The 21,792-nt window shown below is 48.5% G+C and overlaps 1 protein-coding gene across 1 annotated transcript in view; it reads right to left on the reverse strand.

Moving 5' to 3' along the window:
- LOC138521860 (complement C2-like) overlaps positions 1-21,792 on the reverse strand; it is a 261,013-nt gene that overhangs the window by 205,918 nt on the left and 33,303 nt on the right. Inside the window, exon 2 of the mRNA XM_069635006.1 lies at positions 21,441-21,653. Within this exon, the coding sequence (XP_069491107.1) occupies positions 21,441-21,653 (213 nt within the window). The remainder of the gene's footprint in view (positions 1-21,440; positions 21,654-21,792) is intronic.

A 21,792-nucleotide genomic window follows, 5' to 3' on the forward strand; every position in this document is an offset into this window, starting at 1 on the left:
CCGTCAGCCCAGCAATCCGCATACCCCCATGGCCTCACCATCAGCCCAGCAATCCGCACATCTCCATGGCCTCACCGTCAGCCCAGCAATCCGCATGCCTCCATGGCCTCACCGTCAGCCCAGCAATCCGCATGCCTCCATGGACTCACTGTCAGCCCACCAATCTGCATGCCTCCATGGCCTCACCGTCAGCCCAGCAATCCGCATGCCCCCATGGACTCACCGTCAGCCCAGCAATCTGCATGCCTCCATGGCCTCACCGTCAGCCCAGCAATCCGCATGCCTCCATGGCCTCACCGGCAGCCCAGCAATCTGCGTGCCTCCATGGCCTCACCGTCAGCCCGGCAATCCGCATGCCTCCATGGCCTCACCGTCAGCCCAGCAATCCGCATGCCTCCATGGACTCACCGTCAGCCCAGCAATCTGCATGCCTCCATGGACTCCATGGACTCACTGTGCCAGTAGTACTTCATCAGCTGCCCAAATGGTTCACTTCCATTGAATTTAATCAGATGCGGGTCTGAAACATTTAACTTCACCCCGCTTAGAAGGGCAAGAAGCAAGACCCATGCCAAGGTTACCCGCAGAGCAATAGGCCTCCATAAAGCTAAGGTCATGCGTCACGGGAAAGGTCCGAATGAAATGATCCTTTCAAGTAAGATCATTGCCATCATTGTACCCCCCCCCACAAAAAACATAAAAAGCATAGGAGATGTGGGAAGGGTATATGGGTGGGTGGTCTGGAGTAGACTTTAATTAATAGAGGATGGGGGTGTTGGGCGATCCCCCCCTAAAAATAATTTGATGGGGTTTTTCGAGAAAACAAATTTGGCAAAAAAAACATCGAAAAGATGACTGTCGAAAAATGAACATAGGAACACACAGGCTGGTCTCCGAGGTGGGAGATTTGGAGATCTCGTCGTTTAAGGCACTTGCTGATCCACAGCTTGGCAAAATCCAAAGGAACTTTACAAGAACACAGTGGCCCCTTGGGCAACATAATGCAAAGCTGGTAGTTACCAAGACCAAGGAAGTTATACAAACGAATGAAAGCCAAAATGGAGACTTAAAAAAGATACCTATCAAAAAAGGAATTGCTGAAATGTAAAGAGGTAAGACACAAACATAATACAGAAAGGGACAGAATGGAAGAGCTACCAGCTGTGATCGAGGGTCACAAGGGTGATGAATTATCATCCTCACAAGGAAGCGGCGGGGCGGGTGAATTTCTTGAAGCTTTTCCGAAAAACGTATGAACAAAACCATTACAAAATCCTTGACGGCTGTCTGTCTTTGGTTGACAAAGCTATGCATAAAATAGCACTGCCCTAAAAGACAAAGGCAATTTTATGAAGCTAATAGCATGCATTTGAGTTAATTTGCATACCCACAATGCTTTGCTTGGTAGCTCTGAGTTAGAGGTGAACTTCCAGAGATGGCTACTGGGTGGCTCAGTGACTTAGCTGAAATGGCGGAGCAGAGTAGTAGCTGCCAATTGCTCCAGGTCGGACTCTCCAGTGCTTCATGTGGTTGAGTGTGTGCATGCGCGCTCCCTCTGCGGGCTGCATGTAGACTTTGGCAAGCAACTAGACCACTACCTACCTCCCTATTGTAATCTTGATACTTGCTTGGTATCTTTGTCTGCATGCTGGCTCCAGGGGAGGACACGGATGTGCCATCAGGATCCTGAAGTCTCTTTCTGGCTTCAACATGGTCGCTCTCCACGCTGCTCCTCTGGGCATGTCCACTTCAGATTCGTTTGTCATTCGTATGGTCTTTGTTGGGAACATAGCTATGGTCCTCAGCAAATGGTGTGTGGTCGCCCAAAAGTCCTTCATTTCGATCTTCTTGTCATTGGTATCGGCCTTGATGAGGAGAGGAAGGGGCACTTCGCTGGGCTCAACCCGGGGGAACACAGAGCAAACCTGCACCCTGTAGGAAAGCACCACCTGCGTGCAGGAACTCCCAAACACTAAACAATATAAACGCATTGTCTTCGAGAATCTGTACATCAAATGAACTGTAAAATGCAGGACCTATTCTCCAAATGCACTTGACTGTACTCGTTGCCGCTGAATCACAGTGCCGAATACTCTATCAGTCATAGCAGTTTGTCATGCAAAATACATGTACCACTTTCTGTGGGAACATGCTCATTGGAAATGTACGCTAAAACATTTAACAAAATAGATCCTTCTATCGAGTACATACATAGATCATAAACAATTTTCTAAAAAATACATCCACGACAACATTAATTAAATATGTAATTATACATATAGATCAATTCATATGACATGTGCAAAAATGCTAAAATGTGTGCTCCAACTTCAGTCGTTTAGTTAAATGTTTTAGTGTACATTTCCAATAATCATTTTTTAACATAAAATAAAACAATATTTTGCACGACAATTTGATTGATCTACGACTGCATAACGGTTGGGTATTCTGCACGAGGATTCAGCAGCAATGAGCCAGCGAGTCCAGCCAAGCCAATTTGGAGAATCGGTACTGCATTTACAGTTAATTTGATATGTTCATTCACAATGAGAATGCGCTTATATTGTTTGATGTTTATTTCCCCGCTCTTCCTGTCATTTCAGTGAATCTTGGTGTATTTCTGTGCATCGGAACTCCAAAACACCACAATGAGTGATGAAGATTCTTAGAAAACAACGAGTAAAGAGAGACCTTTGGAGAAGACTCCTAACTCTAAACGTGTAGTAAAGAATCTGAAGATGGCCTCCACGGGTGAAGGTAAGGGAGGCACTGTCTATTGGCTAAAGGCTAAAAACCCCAAACAACACTAAAGGAACGCGAACGTGAAAGCAGTTTCTTGTACTTCTTGGAAATTGCTTGTTGTTACTGAGGATTTCTAGCCTGACGTTGGAAAGATACCAATGCTGGAGAACAGGAGTTTCAGATAAGTTAACTTATTCCTTTCGTTCAATCAACTCAACTTGGGGAGCCGTGGTGAAATAAGGGGGAGCCTCCTCTCTGATTCCTCATCAGTTAGTAAGGGCCAACTCCTATTATTGAATGGGTGGAAGTCGCAGGTTTGCCGTGGCTCACTGAGCTGCTTATCCCCCACTTTACTTTGAAAGCTGCATCTAATTGGAGTACCCCTTCTATTCATCAGTTAGCTCTTTTTATTTGACCTTTTGCTTGGGGGTGGTAAACTGCTGCTTGGCTGTCCTTTATTATACGATTGGTCTGAAAAGCAACTACATTTCTTGAAATCAGCTGCACTCCATAGTCTACAATCAGTTCAGCAGGATAATCCTGTCTCCGGAAAACCTCTTGAAGAAGAGTGGTTATCGTGGTATCTTTCTAACCCTATCCCATTTTAAGGATATTTTACCAAAAATGTTAATTGCATGCAAGGGACCTCCAATGTTAGCACTTACATGCTGTCGTGTATGCATACAATGTTAAACGTTCACAAGGCAGTGGGGAAAAGGAAAGAGTAAAGCGAGACAAACTCGCCTTCCCCCTTTCCTGTATCTCTTGTCTTGTGAAAAAGAAAACACTGCCTTCAAATTATGCTTTGCAGACAGTGTTTACTAATGGATTCCTGTTGAATCCGCCAGGTTATTAGCAGTTGCAAAACAGAGTTGGTTTCGGTAGGAATCCATTTGTTTTACGTCTGCATGAAAGTCTTATGGATGCATAATACGAAGCACACTGACAAGATGGAGGAAGTGTGCACGGCACAGATCTTATCTCTGCTTCCACGCTCCACCTTTTCACTGCTGCTAAATGGACCAGAGTGGAAAATGTGTCGATTTCCCGCTTTTGCTGCAGTTAAAATTAGGGTGTTTAATAGATACTCAACAAAGATGGTGCTGGCTGTACTCTCAACCAGGGGTGGACTGGCCTATAGGGAACTCTGGGGATTTCCTGGTAGGCCTCTGCACACTGGGTCTCTTGTGTGATTTATTTCCAAATATTCTAATAGGAAAATGGTTGGATTTGCTGAAAATATGCAATATGGGGCCACTTTGAAATTATTTCCAGGGCCTCTTTTGGTTCCCAGTCCACCCCTGCTCTCAACAGGCATATTATCAATCGGCAAAATTAAATCGATGCGTGATTTCCCACACATGGTCGGGGCCCTGAATTTTGTTCAACAGTGCATGCCTTTGGCAGCTTTGCAATACGAATGAGGTGCAAGGAGTCCATTCCTTCCGGAAGGCCCTGCCTTTCTTGACTTGCTTGACTTTCAGTGTCCATATTTTAATCTGGGCTGCTTTTGCCTGACCATTACTGTTTTCAGAGATGAAATCTTTGATGTCTGCGACTGCACATTCATCCCTAAGCAATGTGGTCAGCTTTTTCTCTCTGGGGGGTGGAAATCAATCTGGAAAGGCAGGCAGCTTGGCTAGTCTAAACAAAGACATTGTTTACTCATTCCAAATCATAGTGGGTGATTTGTGGGGAGTGCGGTGCCCGCTGGCAATTCAGAACTTTAACCATTTTTAATTTTGAGATTGGTCAAGGGCGCACAGGAACCTATATCGATACCACTAACCGCAAGCTTGGCTAGTCTGTTTGCCGGCAGTGGGTGGTATCTCAAAAGTTAACCTTTGCAACTTCTCTGCAAGATTTATAAAGCAGGGGGTGCACAATGGTGTGCCTCCTCGGCTTAACATGTGAATTAAAGGCTCGGGGTTATTAGACTGCCATGACCTGAAATGTGTAACAGCCGAGCCGCGTGCCAACATGCCTTTTTCATGTACTGAATATTTAATTGCAGGTGTAGTGCATGATTTCGATGCAAAAGCCAAAATGCATTCTCCATTTGTTTGCATTAATGTGGTGCCAGTTACTTAGTTGCTGGTGTCAACCGCAGTTGGAGTTAGTAGTCTCGGGAGGATAGCTCAGCGGCAACGTGCTCGCCTTAGAAGCAAGACGACACGGAGCACCACAGGTTCGATCCCTGGGCAGTGCTTAGAAACTTAAGGGTATTAAGCGCGTTATAAATAACCTATCATATCATACATTGGGGTCGCACAGCCTCAGACACGATCCATAAACAATGTTGGATATTATAATGTCGAAAGGCATTTGGGATTCATTAATCCACGTCTAATGAGTTCCTTCTAAGGGGTTTTGTTTTATGGACGATGTTTGCAGCACACTTTGCATACTATTCTGACAGTCCCATGACAGATTTCAACTGTGTTTGTTCTCTGGGTGTGGTGCTTTCACAATGGCCTCAAGTAAAGCAATTTTTGGCTTGAACCCTTCCTCTGACACTGTGCACCCAAGGTACTCCACTACTAACTCCAGTAACATGCATGTGTCTCCAGTGCAGATGCCTGCAGTTTAGAGAGCACTTCATCAAGGGTTATCTTGTGTTGTTCAATGGACTCACTCGGGTGTCATCCTGGCAGGGGTCAAGTCCTAAGCATAAAAGTGAGGGGACTCATCAAGCAATGCAATGGGGTGTGATGTCACCAGAAATTAGTATCTCAAGGTGAAAATGTATTTATTTATTTATTGTGCATTTGTAAGGTGCTTATACATCAGGAAATTGTGTTTCAAAGCGCCCACAGGGTAAGGGGAGGGAATATGGGAAGAAAGGCAAATGGAGTAACATTAGAGGGGCAGTTCTTCTAGGCCTTATGAGCATTTGGAACGTGCACATGCGGGGAGAGAGATAAGGGACAGGGAACTGGTAAGTACTAGGAGTTGCACAGAAGGAAGTGCCAAGGAGCCAGTTATGTCTGGTACAGAGTGATCACCTGCCAATAGTAAGTGCAGGCCTGTGAGAACACAGGCAAGTGGGTGCCCCAGGGCAAGTGCTGGCATGGGGAGGCAAGCGGAGGGTGAATGGGCAGAAGGCCGGGACCCGGGAGGACACATAAGGTACCATGCCACCAATCTCAACGACTGAAGGGTATTAGCATGGGAATGAGAGGGGGAAGGAGGAGGTGAAGAGGAAAGTCTTGAGGAGATTCCAGAATTTGAGGAGATCCGGTTCAAGACAGAGAGGAAGGGGTAGGCTGATCCAGAGGAGGGAGACAGCCGAGGAGCAAGATCTGCCACCAGCTTGCTGCTTAGAAAAGTGCCTGACTTGCAGAGTGTTGGGGCCGGAGGATCGTAAAGATCTGGAAGGAGAGTATTTGGTAGAGCAAGTTGAAGATAGGTTGGTCCTCAGCCCCAGACAGCCTTATGGATGATGCAGAGGGATTTCAATTTGATCCTTGCAGCAACCAGGAGCCATTGGAGGGATTTTAGGGCTGGAGAGATACGGTCCCTGGGCTTGAGGCCAAGGATACGTCTCACAGAACGATTTTCTGGACAAGCTGGAGGGGGCGGAGAGAGACAGAGGGTAGATTAAGAAGATGCTGTTGCAGTAGTCCAGCCAATAGAGTACCACAGCTCTAGAGACAATGGGCCTCATTACGAGTGTGGCGGTAAGGGGTTAACGGCACCGGTAAGGATGCTGGTGCCGTTAACCCCTTACCGTCGCATTCCGAGGTCCCTTAGCGGGTCCCACTAAGGCCGGCTGGTTTTACCAGCCGCCCTTAGCGGGAGATGCTAAGGAACCAGTGAGCTAATAACGGGCCCGCTATTTGCGGGCCCGTTATTAGCTCCTTCGACATTCCCATTGGAATGGGGGCTCAAATGGGAATGGGGAATGGTTTTCAGAATGGGGACTTACTGGGTCCTCCAAGGTTGGAATGAGTCCCCATACCGAGAACCCGGACACGGGTTTGGAGGCAGCCATGGTGCTAATAGCACCATGGCTACTCCAAACTAGTAATGAGGCCCAATGAGCTTTTGGGGAAAAGTGAGGAAAGGAAGGATATCTCTAAGGAGGTGGAGTTGAAAATGGGCCTTCTTGGCAAGGTCCAAGATGGGAGGAAGGAGAGAGAGAGAGAGAGAGAGAGAGAGAGGAGTTGAAGATGGCTCCAAGGTTTCAGGCTTCAGATGAAGGAAAAGGGGTAGAGCCCCTTGAGGGTGGCCAGAGTGATGGGAGGAAAAAGGGAGCAGGAGTCCCAATGGGAAGGATCTCAGTCTTGCTAGCATTGGGGCAGAGATCATTGGAGGCACACCAGGAGTGGATGGCAGATAGGCAGTTGGAAATGGTAGAGGAAGTAGGGAGAGCATCAGAGGGAAGTTTGAAGAAGAGTTGGGTGTCATCTGCATAACACTGGAAGTGAGAGGAGAAAGCGGAGATAAGGTGAGCAAGCAGAACGAGATAGACGTTAAAGAGCCAGGGTGAGAGGTTAGAGTACTGGGGAACGCCAGAGGTGGAGATAGAGGTAGGAGAGGAGAAAGAACTCAGGTTGACCTGGGAGGGATGGTCAGTGAGGAAGGAGGTAAGCCAGTCCAGGGCCTGCTCTGAGATACCAAGGGTATCATAGAGCCGTTTTATGAGGATGTAGTGGTTGACTGTATCAAATGCAGAGGAGAGATCAAGTAGAATGAGAACATCTGGAGAGTTAGTGTCAAGAGATGCGAGCAGATTGATGGTTGTGTAGGCAATCAACAATCTCAGTATGCTGGGACAGTTGGGGGACGACCAATAAAGGGAGTTATAGAGGTGGGACGGTAGTTAGCCAGACACAAGGGGTCGGCGCAAGACTTTTTCAGTAGAGGGCACCCAAGAGAGTGCTTGAGGGAAGAGGGGGAGGACCCAATAGCATGAGAGTAATTGCAGAAATCAGCAAGTACAGGGGCAAGGAAATCCATGTTGTCTTTAATAGTTCTGGAAGAACAGGTGGAGGAGACCTTCATAGAGCGGACAACCACAGTGACCTCGTCCAATGTGATAGGAGAGAAGGAGGAGAGAAAGGCTGAGGGAGGCTGAGAGGCCATGGGTAGCAGGAGGATGGGAGGAGGGAGGTGATGGGGAGGAATAAAGAGGACTCCGGATGTCCTGAGTTTTTGCAGTGAAGTGGGTGGCCAGTGGAGAGGATCTGAGAGGGAGGTGCAGTGCATACTGCAGAAGGATTGGCTAGTTCCTTGCAGATATTAAAGAGTTCAGCCGTGTTGTTGGATTCTCCAGAGACACAGGCATGGATGTGGGCCCTCTTCTTAGAATGAATGGGGAGATGATATTGCCTTTGGAGAAGGCGACAGGCCAGTTTGTCAGAGGATGAGTCTGTGGTCTGCCACTTCTTTTCAGCGGCTCTGCATTTGCACTTCAGGTCTGCTACATCGGAGTCGTACCAAGTGTTATGCTTGGTAGGGTGTTTCAGGTGGATCCTCATGACTCGGACAAGAATGTCGAGAATCTTAGAGACAGCGAGATGGAGGTTGCTGATAGCAGAGTCGGAGGTAGAGTGTGCAGTGGGAGGGGGGGTGGGATGAAGGTGGATGCAAAGGCAGCAAATGACACTCGTTTAATCGGGTGGATGTCTGTGAATGAGGTTGGCAGAGCTGGGGAGGTGCGGTCAGAGGGTTGAGAGGGCCCAGGTGGGAGTAGTGGAGGGAGTGGTCTGACGAGGAGAGCGGGGTGGCGAATGTGGAAGAGAGTGAACGATCTGTGTGGATAAAGGTATCAAGAGTGTGTCCAGCCATGTGGGTAAGACCAGAGGGCAGAATGGAAACGGAGAGAGAGACGCAGAGGTCACAGAAGAGAGTGGACGCTGTGCTTGAGGAGTCAAGGTGGATGTTGAAGTCACCCAGGAGAAGGAGTTTAGAGGAAGATGTCAGGAGAGAGGAGTAGAAATCAGCCGATTCAGAGAGGAACATGGTGATCGAGCCAGGTGGCCTATAGATAGTGGAAATGGTCAGGGAGGAGGTAGGAGAGATGACCAGCTTGCAGACGAGGCTCTCGCAGGAGGAGTATGGCTGGTTGGGTATGAGGAAAGAAGGGGCCCACTCAGGGAAGACCAGGCAAAACCCACTGCCAGAACGGTTAGGGCGGTGATTAGAGATGATCTTGTAGCCATCAGGGAGAAGGGAGTCAAAAGCATTCACTGAGCTGGCAAGAGCGATGTCAAGGTCAATGTCTTCAAGAAGGAGGCAGATGTCAGCAGAGTGTTTGATGGCAAAGCAAGCATTAAGCGTGGCTAGGTGAAGCAGGTTCCTGCCTTTGAAGGTTTTCTGTGAAGGGGTACAGGGAGGAGGCGGGGGAGTAGGGACAGGGAGAGAGGAGAAATGAGTAGCAGGCACAGGAAGTTGATGAGGGGCAGCAGGCGCCGGTCAAAGAGGAGAAGGTTGGGTTGAGGGTACCCTGAGCAGTGATATATGCACACTTCATTAAATTGGCTTTGCATAACCACCCAAATTGCACAGGACGAATGGCATTTGCCTTTCATAGAATCAAAACACAAACAAAACCAAGAGAGGATATTCTCTTCTAATAGTGTTTTTGAAAAGGTTAAAAGTTGTGCATGTTTTGAACTCCAAGAACCAATACAAATGTTTCCCTGGAACATGCAGTACCAAAATAGGACATTTCACCTTAAGTTGTTTGTTATTTTTCATCAGGTTATATAGTGCAGTGGTGAAGTGTCTGGGCTGCACACCTAACAACTGCGGCTCTATCCCTGTGGTTGGCTCTGAAAAAAATGGGTGGACTCTGTCCACCCGCTTGTACTGTCGACTTGAGCCCTGCGTACTGGGCAGTGTCCTTGAGCCGATGGTCCATCATTCGCAGTGGTCGAAGTGTACGAAAAAAGTAGTGGAACTATGTTCCCTGCTGGCCTGCCCCTGCTCCCCACAAATCCCATTGCCACAACCCCTCCCACACACAATACGCCCCCCAAACACCTGCACCTGCTGTTTAAGGGAACTTTCAGTGCAGTGCACTGAAAGTGAAGGTTTCAACTTCTTCCTACACTTTTATTTTAAAACAAAACCATTCTGGAACGGTTTCTTTTTAAAATAAAAGTATAAATCGGCCACCAGGGGGCGCACGGACGATGTCAGCCTTCGTGTGAGCTCCTAACCCACGGGCCCCCAAAAGTGAATTGAGCCCCCACTTTGGCCCCCCCGAACCCAACAATGACAGCCTGACCCACAAGAAACGCCCCCCCACCCCCTGAGCGAAAACCCGACCGAAATCGGACCCCTGGTCCCCGAGAAAACCACGAGAGGAATCGACCTCCCCCCGCCGGTGGAGACGCGGACACGGGAGAAGGCCGCGGCTCGCAGCGCTGGACTCCGCCCCCGGCCACCATCGAGGAACACCAGCGCGAGACCTGGGCTCCGGGGAGAGAGGCAGCGGCCCGCTCCGGATCGCGTGAGGGTCGCCCCCCCCCCGCGCTTCCGAAGAGCGGACCCTTCGAGCAACCGGCCCCACGCCACAAGGGATCGACCTCGCGGAGGTAAGTGCCCGGCTGGGAGTGGGGGCCTCGGTCTGCGCCACCCCAGCGGGGGCTTGCTCCGCCCCCCCGGCCTGGAATAACCGAGTTACCAGGACTCCCCCCGCACCAGCAGGGGACCCGAATCTCCCGCAAACAAAGGAGACCTGCCAGGAGCCTGCCCCCCACGGCGCTCCCCCCTGGTTGGAGCACAAAATCACCCGGAGGCCCTGGGTTGGTGGGGGTGCCGCAGCCCCAGCGCCGCTCCGGCCGGCCGCACCAACAGGCGAGAAAAGAAACTCCTGGCACGCTGGGTGACCCATAACTGCAATCTACGGTCTCCCCCTACGCAGCGAATTTACTAAGCACCCGAAAGGGGAGGCGGAAGGTTGGGCCCCCACTCCTGGGGCGTGTGCCCTCTTCTGAAAAGGCCACAAGCAGAACGGAGACAGAACAAGAGGCCCCACAATTTGAGGACAGTGCAGTACACAGTGACCCGCGGCCCCCCTCCAAGCATCTGCGTCTTAAACCCTCGTCCTGAGACCTGCGCCCACACACCTCCAGCAGGACCTGGCTACAGGACGCTATCGACACCTAATACCCCCCGAAAAGGCGTTGAATCCGACGAAGGACATAAGTGTGGAGGGTAGAGCCCCTGGAGACAGGGCGTGTGCCTCCTCCCACTCCCGCCAAAGGAACCCCCGCCACGAGGACAACCCCCCACGGGCTCTTCAACACACTGGTTCCGAGGGTAAGGCCCCCGACCCAGGGGCGTGTGCCTCCTCGTTGGATACCCATCCATGAACATACCGAACAAGCTTGCCAAATACGCCTACAAACCAGCAGTTCTAGCTCCTGACCCTGGATCAACAATGTCGGTAGAAACCATCGAAACGGGTGCAGCTGCCACCAAGGGAGATATTGCCGCCCTTTTAGCCGAAATCCGAAACATGGGCGCCAAAGTCGGTGGCAAAATGGATAAGATGACCCAAAGGATTGACAACATCGAGGAGAGACTGGAAGGGGTTGAGACTAACCAAGCCTCCATTGACACTCTAGAGGCCCAAATGGAGCTCAGAATACGAAACATAGAAAAGAAGGAGGATGAGATTCGCCTGAAGATAGACGATTTGGAAAATAGAGAGAGAAGAAATAATTTACGTTTTTTTGGAATACCGGAGAAAGAAGGGGAGACAGAGGAAGACCTCAAGCAGACTATACGCGACATCGTCAAAATCCTAACTGCGGACGAGGACATCGATGAGCTCAGGACCGAGAGAATTCATAGAGCCGGTGGCCCCCCAGGAGGCCCGAGATCGGTCCTTGCCAGATTCCATAGGTATCAGGACAGAACAAAGATACTCGCCAAGGCCAGGTCTGGAGGCACTCTTACCCTCGGGGGAGCCCAGATTACTATTTACCAGGACCTCTCATCACTGACATTGGCATTGCGTCGCTTATGCGGCCCCCTCACGAGATGGCTAAAAGAGCAGGGCACGAGATACAGGTGGGGATACCCCTTCTCCCTCGCGTTTGAACATGGAACCAGAAAGTTCCTACTACGAACTGAAGAGGAAATTCGAGAATGTATTGCTGACCTCCTCGGACAGACCCCGGAGGGGGGCACTCAGGGAACACTAACGCAGGACAGATCACGCTGGGAACTTCAGGGCCAGAGAAGAAAACGGGTGAAAGGCTCCAGAAAGTACAGGCGGCCCAACGACACACCTGAACACAACTAATGACATAGTCGCTTCAAACTCTACATTCTGTCGACTCAGGATTTCATGATCCTGGCAGGGAACCCACTTACACAATGGATCATGGCACCCCCTAGTCCGCGGATCCACCACACGAGGTGGGAACTGCCAGTCCACCAAAAGGAGATACCGAGGAAGGATCATTCCCGAAACCGCATGTATCATAGAATATGTTACCTTGAAGTGGGAATCCTTGTTGTTTGACACACTGTTGTTTGATAAGTGATTTCATGAGCAGGGGGGTGGGGGCTCAAAAATGTTACCTTGATACTATTAGTTTACGGGGTCGTACGGTTACGACCCTCACTGGTGGTCCGACAGAAGACCGGTTGCTCACATCCGGTCCAACTCGGACGCCACCACGGACAATCACAAACCCTCATCGTAGAATTAAAGTTCGACGCAATAGTCCAGAGGGTGATGGGTATGCAGTCTAATACCCTATGGGGATGGGAGGGGGGAGGGAAATGGGGAATGACACAGTCTCAGATCAAGCCTCTGTCATATAGAGGCACACACAATGCTACTTCCAATATGGCAATTTCGTATAATGGGCTCCACGACGTTGCGAAGAAACCCCACGGACGCACTGATGTCACACAGACATGATAAACCAAATGACACGCAGGGTAACCTCAAAATTGGCACGCTCAATGTTAAGGGCCTTAATTCCCCCACCAAAAGGTCACTCGTGCTGAGAGAATTCAAGAGGGCTGAACTAGACATTCTTTTCTTACAAGAAACTCGATATAGCAGAGGGGAGGAGAGGAAGATTCTCTATGCTAAGCTAGGATCGGAACATTGGGGCTCTGGACCTCTGAAGAAGGCAGGAGTTGGTGTGCTAATCAACAGAAAAATCCAATTTGAACTCTTAAAGTCATGGATGGACGTCAGTGGTAGAGCAATAGCCCTGGTGGGCAGCATACAGGGCACGGTTGTTACCCTTGTGGCAATATACGCCCCCAATACAGGCCAAGACAGATTCCTCCAGAGGATAATACCTAAAATCATGTGCGAAGCAGAAGGCGAAGTAATTATTGGAGGTGATCTAAACATGTGGATGGACCCGGAACAAGATAGACAATCAGGCCGCCTCACTACATCTCCACTCCCTGGTCCCAGACGCCCACTAGCTGCAGACATGATGACCGCCTACAACCTCACCGATGCATGGAGACATGCCAACCCCAACCGTACTGGCTTTACCTTTTTCTCGGCACCACATGCAACCTTCTCCAGAATAGACTATGTGTATCTGACCACAGACCTCATCACGGCGATGACTGAAGCTGTCATAAACCCGGTCTCCTGGTCGGACCATGATATGGTCACGGTCACTCTCGACCAAATGGCCCTGCCCCGAAGATGCTCCAAATGGCGCTGTAATGAAACCCTCTTTAAGGATCCCACCTTTCGTGAGGAACTGGAACAGGACATTACCCGATACTTTGAGATCAACAATACAGGGGAAACTTCTATGAACACAGTTTGGGAGGCAGGCAAGGCGACCTGGAGAGGACTACTTATCCGAGAGGGAGCAGCCAAAAAAAGAGAGAGACAACTAATTGAGAACAAGATCCGGAATGAAATCACACAACTGGACCACATGGCACAAACGGCTGATCAGGATAGACCACAAAAGATTAGAGAGGCCAACGATAAGAGAGAGAAATTAAGACAACTAGAGGCGGGAAGCGTAGCGCGTAAACTACAGCACCTGAAGCAGAAGCATTATGAACATGGGGACAAAGCGAGCGCCCTCCTGGCCGCAAGACTACGAGGCCAACGCCAAGAGAGGTGGGTCCCCACGATTCAAACAGAAGAGAACTCTGACGAGCCAACTTCTCCCAATGTCCCTGAAGCTTTTGCCGAATTTTACGAAAAATTATATTCAGCGCGCCCCCCCTTGCACACGGAAGCCATAAATGAATACCTAGAGCGAACACCCTTGCCCACCCTCCCAACGGATAGTGCACTCACATTGGAAGCCCCCATAACAGGAGAGGAAATTGAAGAAGCTATCAAAAGGCTCCCAACAGGGAAAGCCCCCGGAAGCGATGGATACACGGCAGGGTTCTATAAAACTTTTAAAGATGCCATTCTCCCATTCATGGTTATCCTATTCAACAACATCCTAGACTCCGGCGAGGCACCCGACTCCTTCTCCGAGGCGCTGATAACAGTCATCCCCAAGGAGGGTAAGGACCCGAAGCTGTGCGCCTCCTACCGCCCTATATCCCTATTAAACATTGACGCCAAAATCTATACGAGAATCCTGGCTGCAAGACTGGAATCATATATGCCGGCAATAATCCACAATGACCAGGTAGGCTTCATTTTAGGCAGACAAGGAGCAGACTCCACCCGGAAAACCCTACACTTAATCCATGAGGCCCAAACGTCACAGAACAATCCAACGCTACTCTCAATTGATGCTGAGAAGGCATTCGATAGAGTAGACTGGCACTTCCTCGAGGCCACATTGCAAAAGATAGGCATAGGCCCCACACTCCGACGAGGAATTAAGGCAATCTATAAGTCTCCAAGAGCATCGGTCTCGGTGAACGCCCAATTTTCCCGATGGTTCCCCCTCAACAGGGGTACAAGACAAGGTTGCCCCCTATCGGCGATACTATTCGCATTGTCCTTAGAACCTCTCGCCGTGATGCTACGAGCTGACCCCACAGTGGAGGGAATCCAGGTGAATGGTAAAGAATATAAACTAGCCTTATATGCGGACGACATTCTGCTCCACCTGTCAAACCCAACGTCTTCCGTTCCGAGAGCGATCCAGCTAATAGAGGAGTACGGCGCGCTCTCAGGATTTAAAATCAACAAATCCAAATCTACTCTTTTTCCACTCCATGAACCATTGGCGGAACACCGGAACACCCTTGCGCAACTCGGGCTGATCGTCGGAGGCCCGACATTAAGATACTTGGGAATCAACTTGACACGACACCTCGACGGCCTCTACGAAGCCAACTTTCCTCACCTCCTCGAGGCTCTCAAGGCCGATCTCAAGAAATGGAAATCGCTAACGATATCCTGGATGGGACGCCTGAATGCAATCAAAATGGTGTCCCTCCCACGGTTTCTCTACCCCTTTCAGGTCCTGCCTATCACAATTCCGGATCACTTTTTCAAGCAAGTCAGAAAAGCCATCCTACACTTCTTGTGGAACGGAAAGAAACCCAGAATCTCCTATGAGGTCCTAATACTACCAAAAGAGCTAGGCGGGGTTGGCTTACCGGACATAGAACGCTATTATCAGGCCACACAGCTCAGGATCTTAATCCCACATCTCCGAGAAAGGAAAGACCTCCAATGGGTCCACCTAGACAACAACGTTCTATACAATGTGACTCTGGCAGAGTGGTTATGGGTCCCCAGATCGAAGCTATCGAGGAAACTGCGCAACCACCCGATACTAAGCACGTTGTGGAACATATGGAGGAAGGGAAGAGCAATGTCAGGAGTTACCACGTGGCCTTCGCCACTAAGCCATCTTTGGTCCCCTGGTATCAGAGAGGAAATCCCGGAACATGCCAGATACCAATCTTGGTTTGATGCCGGCCTTGAGAGGGTCGGACAGCTGTGGAGAAAGGGGAAATTCATTTCGATAACGGAACTCGAGGAGGCCCTCCAAATCCGCCCGATACCAGTTTTCCTGTACCTACGTCTGAAAGGCGTCATATCCAGAAAAGAATGGAAGGAAACCACGCAGAGAGAACTAACACCCTTTGAGGCGATCCTAGACACAACTACTACCTCCAAATGCCTCATAGCGAGGATGTACAGAGCCCTAATCACCAAAGACAATGCACCCAACCATCGTCTAAAAGCAAAATGGGAACAAGACTTTGCCAGAGAATTCGACCAGCAAGCCTGGAATAAAATATGTGAAACACCATCCAAAATATCAATTGCGGCCCAATATAAACTGCACGCTATAAAATTACTACATAGATGGCAATACGACCCACAAAGACTGTCCAAAATGTTCCAGACCTCCAGCCCGCGATGCTGGCGACACTGTGGGATGAACGCCGATTATTGGCACATGTGGTGGGCCTGCCCCAAGGTCCGCATCTACTGGCAGGAGGTCCTGGGATGGATCAAACAGCTGGAAGGCATAGATAGAGAACTGTCGCCCCTCCTGATCCTGTTTAGCCTCGAAGAAGAAGACGACGAAATGACAAGAGTGAAAGGTCTGATATCCCCCCTCTTGCTTGCGGCAAGAGCTGCCCTTGTGATAAAATGGAAAGCTCCCCGCCTACCCAATAAGAGGGACTGGATACAGATCGCTACAAACATTTACACTATGGAGAAAGTAACAGCAATATTACATAACAGGGCTGCGCGACAGGAAGAACTCTGGTTCGACTTCATAACTAAATACATCTCGAGCCCGACCATGGAAAACTCAACTCAGCAGGGAAACTCCTCCCGATCCATGCTACCAATCACTGAAAGCTGAAAGACCCCATGCTGACAACCCTTGCGTGTCATAGACCACACAGGAGAACAATGATCGTTGGATGCTCCAAGAAGCGCGTCACGTAGCCCACTACGACTTAGAATGCCAATGCCCCGAAGGAAGCGGACATGAGACATGGGGATAGGGAGAGGGGTGGGAAGGGGGGAGGGGAGGGGGTTTTTTCTTTTCTCTGCTTTATTCTCTTTTTCTTTCTATTTTCTGCCTTCTCCTGGAATATGGAGCGTTAAGGTTGATAACTGTTGTTAAGATGGGCATGGAGTTTCTACTGAAGTAGTTTGCTATGCACAATGTATAACCACCTGTATGTTCATATTCATTGTTAAAAACAATAAAAGTCAAATTTAAAAAAAAAAATAAAAGTATAGGAGCTGTACAAGGTAATTTAAAAAGTATAGGAGCACCGCTCCTGACCGCTCCCGCTCACTTCGACCACTGATCATTCGTAGGAACATTGAAGTAACTGATAGTTCAAGTGACATTCTAGAGAAGGAATTGATCCCACGCCGCAGGAAGAATGCGCTGAGGGAGTATGGCTCCTCGTACAAGTGGATCTGTAAGTAGGACTTTCTCATATCACGTTGTGTGAAGTACACTGCATTGTTTAACTTCAACGTTATTTCTGATATTCAGGGAACCGGGTTATTATCAGGTATGATTTTGCTGTTCAACCTTGAAAGATTAGCACACAATGGGCCTAATTACGGGTCCGGTGGTAACTGTGCCGGTGCTACCGGCGGGATGCTGCCGGACCCGTAAGAAATTACCGCTGTCTGACACCCCGGTGCCACCAAGCTATTCCAAGTCCGGTGGCTGGGAAGTCCCATAGGACTCTATGGGAGTGAGGACATGGAAGCACTGGCACCGTTCTTAACAACGGTGCCGTTGTTACCAGCACTGTTGTTTCCGGACTGGCAAGCTTAGAATGAGACCCAAAGTCTATTTCTTTGGATCTCATTTTTTAATAGGGGCCACTGGGCTCAACCGCTCTGTCACTTCTAAGGTTTCGATAGAGCCTTTTCTCATTAGATCTTAAGAATCTTTGTAAGTGCGTCACACACCTTGGCAGGCACTGGTTTCACTCTGTGCTTTATGGGAAGGGCTCCTTTGCAAAACTGTATTGCGTGTGTATAACTTATTGAAGCATAGAAGTCATTATTTACCTCCCATCGGCCAATCGGAATGTTTTGAATGCAGTCAAGGACGACTGGCATTGAATGCATTTCACAAGAAGCATTTCCCTGCATTCAAGCCACAGGAGCACATTTCCCAGCAAGATGTCTTTCAACAAAACCCTTTAACTTAATTTAGCACAACAAAGTGAAAACTAAAACGTAGTACAAAGTTTTCACTTTTGTAACAAAAAAAGTGAACTAGATCACTGCACCTAAAGAATCTTATGCTAAAACTGTTACAGTTCAGCCAGGTTTTCAACTAAAATGCTTATCTTATAAGGACAACCAAGTTTTTTTTATATATTTCAAAGTGAAACCACATGTAATTTACTGACACGTTGTGAGTGCTGTAATCATTATTAAACTGGTAGAAAATATAGGGCGCCTGGCGGAGTCCTGATTTACCCAGGTGGGTATATGTACAAAAAAAGGAATAATCAGGATGAAGAAGATCCTACAAGTAAGCCAGTTGTGCCGTGCATGTATGTTTATTTTACATTGACACAGTCCTTTTTTAGTTCATTCAACAATTTATTTTACAGGTCTTTCGATAAGCACGAAAGTTTTTTGGCATCAAACGGACAAAAGTGATTGTGAACGGTGGTAACACGGGTTAAGTGTCAACCTCTGATGTATTGAGGTTAAAACTCCACACTGAAGTACATTCCCTGTATAGATATGATAGAGAAAGAACTATCAAGCAGTATGCCTGAGGCTTGAAAATGGCCCCAGGGTTAGTTCACACAAGGTGTACACAACAGATATTTACACAACATACACGAGGGGGAAGATACAGTTGTGTCACGGGCCCCCGTGAAGATCCGGCCCAATAACAGCACAGCTCAAGATGATCCCAATTTGTCGCCACTTTGGTCATTTCCCTCCATGAAATAAAGCTCAAGAGATTAATTTGCTTTTACTGATAATGATTTCTACACCAACACGTACGCAATATTTGCATCAGGCGTGTGAAAGGTTAGTTGCACTCGTTCCTTGTCGCGCTTTCCAGTGTCTCCTTGCATACTTGGATCCGTGCACGCGCTCTACATCTGCGCGCCGCACATGACATTTCCCTGCATGCAGCGGTTCTAACAGACCGCCATAGGTGCTCATATTATTTTCAGTGCTGTTGAACCTTTTTTAAAATGTATTAATGCCTTTTTAAAATTATTGTCTCTTTCAAAAATACCTGCCAGAATAATACAATTATCCACCACCATCCATCCCACAACTACTGTATAAAATGCCAAGTCCAAAGCTGGTCCCCTCCCACTGTAACACGGTTTGCGGCTCTGAAGCTAGTTTCCATCTATAAGCAATGAAATAAAAAAAATAGAAATTGGACTATTTTATTATGTTTCTTTTAATGGACTCAGTGGGCTGTGGGGAGGGGGCCGGGAAGAGCATCTTTCATTGCAATTCAAGAGAGAGCAGCTCCTCTTCTGCAGCACTGGACCTTTCATAGATTCACATGCTGTTTGAATATTCCCCATCATCAGGCTGGGAATCCTGGGTTACATTAAAGCCGTTTATATTTAAATTTTGCTATCACTTTAGTGCTCTAACAGCGTCATTTTGGGTCATATTGGCCCACAGCCAAATGACAGGTTCCCCTTAGCTCCACCCCTGGGGGCGATCTTCAGATTTGTTATTGCAGGTTCAATGTTGGGAGCCCTCAATCCCTCTGTTCTTTGACGATTTGTTTTCTGTTTCTTTTTTCTGCTGTTTCTTCAACTCTTCATCACGCCAGGAACTTCCTCTCTACTACATAAGTGTGCGCCCTTAACAGAAGCGTAACACAATGCACCATACATCTCTGCCCTCAAAGCAGAGCCCTGAAGAAGCCATGGGAATGAAATGAGAGCCTGTGATATGGAGAGCTGCCGCTCCCTTTCAGTACACGTGCTGTGGGGACAGGATTTCTCTAATTGGGCATGTTTCCATAGGACTACACACACCAGCAGTATGGGGCAGACCGGCCTCAAACCTACTGGCACATGTAAAATGCCACAAATGTTTAGAAATTCTGGAATGGTGGATGCTGCTAAAAGTGCCAAGAAGCAATTAACTTATGCAGTGAGCGCTCAATAAATCCATTATTATAACCATACAAAAATCGTGGGATACAATCCTGTGAAGAAAAGGTCACTGGGAAGAGGGCGGGGTGATACAAGGTCACGTAGGAGATGATGGGATAACTGGATTTGACAGATACAAAATTCAAATATATGCCTACACATAGCTCCCAAATGACACTCATTGTCAGGGTCCAGACAGCAAGTTACAATATTATTCAGTCTAAAAATGACCCCTTAAACAGTAGTGACCCTCAAAGATGATCCTCTCACCCAGTGCCATCAATGGATACTTCACGCATTTTAACGCCCGGGGACCCTCCTTTCAACTTTGCATGGTTGAGAGTGATTCATACATCAAGGGAGACCATCACACTTCCCCTCCTGCTGTACCCAAGTGGCACGGGTATCACCATACTCACTGCCCTAACACCTGCCTTCTCATGGGCCCAAAACACACCCATGCCAAGCATTTATATGAAAGTGGCCCTCATTTGGAGGGTCTGAGCAACATTTTACCCCTAATTTAGATGGAAGAAATAGCATTCATCCCGTGTGACCCTCTGAGATAATCCTCCAGCCCAATACCATGCAAAGGAAAGTAATGTCAGACCAGTATTCTGATGCCAGATCAGTGGGGGACCCTCTGGGTCCCCCCTGGTGCCCAGTGTGCCCCCCAGCCTCCTGCTTGCACCCTATTATCCACCCTCCCTGACACCACAAGCTGCCTCCGCTACTGTGCCAGATAGCCCTCATTATAACGTTACAAGGTTGGGAGTCATGCCTACACGGCCTGTGCACAACATATAGCTCTTCACCCGCCATGTCCCAAACAGGACACCCATACAACCGGGTGCCGCCCCACCCCTCTACATTCCTGTAGAGATGGGGTGGTCATTCTGGTGACATGCAGGGGTGGAGCAATCAGGCCTTAGTCTCCCTGAACTCGGACAAGTCTCCCCGATTGACCTTATCTCATCATAATGGACAGAACAGCGAAACAGTTCCCAAAGAGAGTTTTAACAAACAAAAATCAGCTGCGAAGGAAATAGCACCACTCCCAGATTTCACCTACAGGATGAAGTTGCTAAGACTAAGCAGGAGTTTTGGGGTAGATCACGTATGCACACAACACATGAATTCAAGTCTTGAAGTGTCATGATCTAGAAGTGGTAGATTGGTGGGAGTTCTTAGGAAAAGTGACTATGCTTCTATGTTATTTCATCGATGGGTGAAATTTCAATGGGTTTTTTTCCGAGTATTTTTTACCGAAAAAACAAATCGAAATTGAATTTTTTTGGGGGGGTTCCCCCCCCAACACCATCATCCCCTATTATATTTATACCTATTTCCGACCACCCTCACCCCTAAACATTTCGATGAGTTTTTTTCGGTATAATCGATGAAAGAACGCTATACCGTGACTTTTGCCATTGCTTGGTGCCCTTATCTTTCCTCATCTCTTGCATGTCCTGGTTGGTGTCGCTTTTTGTGGAAGGAAGCATCTTGAGTAGTTGACGCTGCTCAAGACCTCTTGCCAAATTACTCTCCAAAAAGTCTCCCTCCCCAAAGACAATCCTTGACGCACGTTCCTCACATGAGCAAGCACACACCACGTTCTTGAGGACCCACCCTCCAGTTGGCAGTAAAGTGTCATTGAGTGTTACCTTTGCAGTAGAGCCTCCTTGTGGTGATTGCACTCCACTTTCCATTTTCTTGGCATGTTCGTCTATTCACCTGGTTGGGGTAGAACCCCGGATCGCACAAGAGAATTAGAACGCTCCCCGTTTCCAATCCTTTGCTCAAGGTGATGGTGCCATTTCTGACGTCATTAGGCTGAGTACACAGTGCACTCTCCACAGACCTCTTACTAATGCCAGCTGTTGGGGTGAGAAGAAAAAAAGAATAGTTACCATTCCACATATTAGAGGCAAGTGGGCAGAAGACCCTATCTCTGCTGCCTGAACTGCTCATGAAAGCATCCTCACCTCATTGCCTCCACTCTCTATGCCACCGTGA

Source organism: Ambystoma mexicanum, chromosome 13 (assembly GCF_040938575.1).
Source record: "Ambystoma mexicanum isolate Mex_15411 chromosome 13, UKY_AmexF1_1, whole genome shotgun sequence".
In the NCBI taxonomy this organism is placed as follows: domain Eukaryota; kingdom Metazoa; phylum Chordata; class Amphibia; order Caudata; family Ambystomatidae; genus Ambystoma; species Ambystoma mexicanum.